Source organism: Pseudonaja textilis, unplaced genomic scaffold (assembly GCF_049901715.1).
Source record: "Pseudonaja textilis isolate UNSWEBS1 unplaced genomic scaffold, rPseTex1.2 PTEXSCF421, whole genome shotgun sequence".
NCBI lineage: Eukaryota > Metazoa > Chordata > Lepidosauria > Squamata > Elapidae > Pseudonaja > Pseudonaja textilis.
The window spans coordinates 1,694-6,608 of record NW_028262909.1 but is presented as its reverse complement, the minus strand read 5'-3'; the positions used below and the strand labels follow the sequence as shown (position 1 = coordinate 6,608).

At 37.3% G+C, this 4,915-nt stretch overlaps 1 protein-coding gene across 1 annotated transcript; it reads left to right on the top strand.

Moving 5' to 3' along the window:
• Window positions 1-179: 179 nt before the first annotated feature.
• On the top strand, window positions 180-3,684 carry LOC113452788 (cytochrome P450 2K1-like; the record flags this gene model as incomplete). Its single annotated transcript, XM_087919187.1, has 3 exons — window positions 180-371; window positions 2,127-2,268; window positions 2,450-3,684. Coding segments are annotated over 3 exons (519 nt in total), but the record flags the coding sequence as incomplete, so codon positions are not given.
• Between the last annotated feature and the right edge of the window lie 1,231 nt (window positions 3,685-4,915).

Sequence of the window (4,915 nt, the reverse complement as noted above, 5' to 3'; positions counted from 1 at the left end):
GACTTTGCCCTTCCCCAGCCTCCTCCACAGCCAACGGAGCCACACTCCCATTCCCTGTCAGCTGCTTATCTTCCTCTTCAGATTCAGACTACAACAGGCGCATAACAATCTGTACTATAAATGTACTTTGGAATTTTTCCATAAAATCTCCTTTAAAACAAAATTGATGTGATTCTATTTTCCCAGAGAAAGTCCAAGAAGAAATTGCCAAAGAGATTGGGGTTCGTCAGCCAAGAACAGAAGACCGAGTCAAATTGTCTTATACCAATGCTGTAATTCATGAAATTCAAAGGTTTGCTGATATTGTTCCAACCAATTTGCCCCATGCAACCACCAAGGATATAACTTTCAAAGGTTTCTTCATTCCCAAGGTAGTTTTTGTGAAATAATCCCTTTGTTAATGTTCCAATCATACTTTGTACAGTATAAACCATTTATGACTATAATTGAACCCACAATTTTAATCATAAGTCCTGATGGACATAAAGTGCATCACCATGTAACTATGCCCAATTTTATGACCTTTTTGTGGCACTCATTAAGCAAACATTGGGATCATAAAGTGAATGCTGTGGTCATTAAATGTAGTACAGTATTCACTGTAGCACCTTTTCGCCAGAAACTGAAAGTAAATGCTGGTTTCTTGGAAAAAACACAAATTGTAGTTGTATGATCATGGGAGGCAGCAACAACCATAAATGTGGGCTGGTTGCCAAGTACCCAAAGTATGGCTATGTGACCATACTGGGTGGTAAACCCAGGGCATTGGAACTTCAGTCTGGCTTGTTTTTAAGGGTCTGTTATAAGAGCAACTGGTTGCTAATTGATCAGTAGTAAGTCGAGGATTCCCTGTTCGTAAAATGCAGTTTTAAATCCTGTTGAACACTGAATGTAGCTGATAATCTATGCTTGTTTTTTTCCTTAAACTTTTTTGAGCTACTATGTTTCTCCATGCATAGTATTTATTATACAGTACTATTAATACTATAGTAAATATAAATATATAATACTATAGTATGTTTAAATATATTTGTTATACTTAATACTATACTATTACATATAATAATAGTCTTAAAAATAATTTCCCTGTGTTATCAGACATAAAGGATTTATATTCTTTGCAGTCATGTGGTCATTAGCTGTCTTTGTGAAAGTCGGTCCATTCTCCACCATTCAATCAGAACTGAAGAAGTTTCTTGGATGAGAAGTGAAACCACTTCTAGCGAAGAAGAAAGTCCAGTTGCTTTTTAAAAGCACACTTTGGGACTCTGTCAAAGCAATTAACCTAATCAGGGCAAATTATCTTTTTTTATTATTTGATGGAAGAATTTGGCACTGATAGGCTCTTGCAAACAAAAGAAAGGAAATTCAAGAGGATATACTTTTTTCCCCACAAACACATACATCCTTTTCAAGATTTCATATTATATAGATTTCAAAGGGCCAATAAGTTAGACTAGGTGGACATTTTACCAAATCCTTTTTCTGACTGCAATCCAGTTAATTTAACAGTTAAAACAAAAGCAATTTCTTTTAGATGGAGACTAATTGAAGAAATACTTCAAAAAGAATGGATTGGGGAGTACCATAAAAAAAAACTAAATGAGGTTTTTGGATAAAATATGGAGATAAAGACTGTGACAACAACAAGGTTATAGCTGAGGGTATTTTGTTCACTGCAATTCACAAGAAATAACGCACAGTAGATTAGAAGAAAATGTTTAAAAGGATGAATTACATAAAGCCCTAATAGACTCCACTATTTTATATCAAATTAAGTTTTTATAACAGCTATCTATGTTAACTGTGAGAGAAATAGAAACTAAATTATTAGTCTTTTGTAATAAGTCTTTTGTACAGGGATGGGATTCCACCAGTATAACAACCGGTTTGCGATCACCCCTGTACAAAAGATTTAGTGAGATGGAACAAATTACTGTTGTTATTGGGTAGACTTTTGGTTATTAAGATGAATGTCTTATTGAGGATGTTATTTTTATTTCAAGCTATATTGATGTTGTCAATTGTTTTACCTTTAAAGCAATGGCATAAAATTTCATTATAATAATTTCCACAGCAATGTGTTAAATGGAAAATACTCTTCCTTATATAATTTCAATGTTTAGGGAATGCATATTGTTCCATTGCTGTCATCGGTGCTCCATGATGAATCCCAGTGGGAAAAACCTCATGAATTCTATCCTGAGAATTTTCTTGACTCAGAAGGAAAATTTGTGAAGAAAGATGCATTCATGCCATTTTCTGCAGGTAACATCATTCTGTGTATGTGAAAAGCTATCCTAGAAAGAGTTTCAGTGCAACAGAATAGTTAGGAAGGTTCATTAAGATTATAATTATTCATTTGAGGCAATGTGACTATGGAAAGCCATGTAAAATAATTTAAGAAGCCAAAACACCCACCATTTTTGCTATGTATGCTTTCTTCCAGGTTACAGAGTATGTGCTGGTGAGACCCTTGCCAAAATGGAGCTCTTCCTCTTCTTTACCAACCTCCTCCAGAGATTTACCTTCCAGCCACCTTCAGGAACATCTAAAGATGATCTGGACATAACTCCTGCTCTTGGACTTATCACCCCTCCCATGCCTTACAAGACCTGTGCTGTGTTATCTTGATCTGACAGAAGAAGAAGAAAAACTCATAATAAGCTGTTTCTCACCTTTTAAATGCCTTTATTTTGACAGAGGGACAAAATCTGACAACCTGATTCCATATCGCATTATATTAATTATATTTATTTTGTTTGAATTCCACCTTTATTGTTTTAACAAATAACTCAAGAAAGTGAACATATCTAATACACTATCCTACCCTTATTTCCCAACAAGTTCTTTGGGCTAAGAAGAGACTGGGCCAAAGTCACCCCCGCTAGAACTCACAGTTTCCTGGTGATTAGCCCAAAGTCAACCAATTAGATTTCATGGCTAAAGTACCACCTGAACTCACAACCTCCTGTTTTCTAGGCTGGTGTCTTAACCACTAGATCAAACTGTCTATTGTTTAGGTTTCATGTGTTGCGTTAAAGAAGAATAGCAATAATCTATAGAAACATAAATTATAGGTTCTGATAGAGAAGAACAGAAGGGAAATCTTGAAAAGCAAGGTGCTTTGTATCATTATTAGTGAATTTTTCTTTTGTACAAATGATACAAAGCACTTTGTTTCCTTTGGCTTTTACTATTTTTTCTCCTTTCTGTTTCTGTTTAGAAAGTTTTGTCTCTTTTATTTTAAGTATTTTAATTACTTTTTAAAAAGCAGTCTCTCTCTCGTTTTCTTTTTTTTTTTTTGCAATAGTCCTAATTGTAAATTCATATATTTGCTTTATTAACCTAGTTGCCATTTCTATTATTTCTTCAAAATCCAATAAAATAATATTTTACATCGGGAAATTCCAGCAAGGCCTCCAGCAACAAATCGGGATATTGGGGGAGGGGGGCTATTGCCAAAACCAATGAGATGTAGCTGAATGCAGCATGACCTAACATCTCTTTGCCCAACACCTCCAGAGGAAATCTCACAAGGCAAGCAATGGGGTCAATATCGTCCATTATGATCACGATACCCCAGGATCTGAGGCAGATCTTATATGAGACAAACTACCCTTTAGGGGAGACTTTACAATCTATTGTTAAACATGTTTGCCAATATAAATATTTTGATAAGAACGTAGTGTTGTACATCATGTTGCAGGTGTAAAAGGTCTTTAATCCATAGCTTCTTTTACTTAAAAGATTAATAATCACATTTGATGAAAAAATATCAAGACATTTTCGTGGCTGGGACTCGTTTGTTGATAAGGGCTAGTTTCCAGATGTCTGGTAGGCGGGAGGTATCATCCTGTTTATTCATGTTATGGGGTGTTTCTCTATTTTGATGGCTTCCTGATTATTCTCTTGTTGAAGTGTTCCGTATTGGAGATTGATTTGGTTCCTTCAAAATTAATTTCATGTCCTGTGGCTTTAAGGTGCTGGAAAAGGGAGGAAGTATTTTCTTCTTTTCTGACTGCGTTCTTGTGTTCTGCGATGCGTGCATTTATTCTCCCAGCCACAAAAACCAACACTGGACCCAAAACAACACATGACGCCACCACCAATCTCCCTCACCAGACTCATACCCAAACCCACCCCATAGATGAAAGGCAACCACTGTCCAGAAACCAGACCACAGCTGCATCACCAGCTGCCACACACCCCGATCCTCAAACCAAGCAAACAGACACATCAAATGAACACGTAGCCAGGCCTCAAACTCGGAGCCAAACCAAAACCCAGAATGTCATATCATAGCCACCCACTCAGGATATCATATCATGGAACTCAGGAGGTTACACCACAAAACCTCAGGATGTTACAACACATCCAACAACCCAGGAGATTATAGCACAATAACCAGGATTTCAAAACAATAGAACTCAGAAGGTCATCACACAGCCCATTACCCAGGTCATTACAACACAGGAGGCTTATAGACACACAGCCAATACCTCAGCCACACATGTTCTTACAAAAAAGGCAGGCAATTTGCAGACATCAACTCCATCAACCAATGAGGTGACAGCACAGCCAACCTCTCCACTAGTATTTATAGAGAGATGGCAGCTCAGATCATGGCTTGCTCGCACAAGCATGAAGCCAAAAGCACCAGCCTGAAGATGGTGAGTGGGACCTCGTCGAAACGTCACCAAGATACTCTCAATCTTACACGGGAAAAGACCCAAACACGCCAAGACCTGCATACCCGTACCCATGAAAATCTACGAATATATATATATATATAATGGGATGCCAGGAAATGGTGGTGCTGATTGGCTATGAAACAGTCAAAGAGGCATTGGTGAACCAGGCAGAGGCATTTGCAGAGAGGCCCATTGTCCTCATGTTTGAGGATTATGCAAAG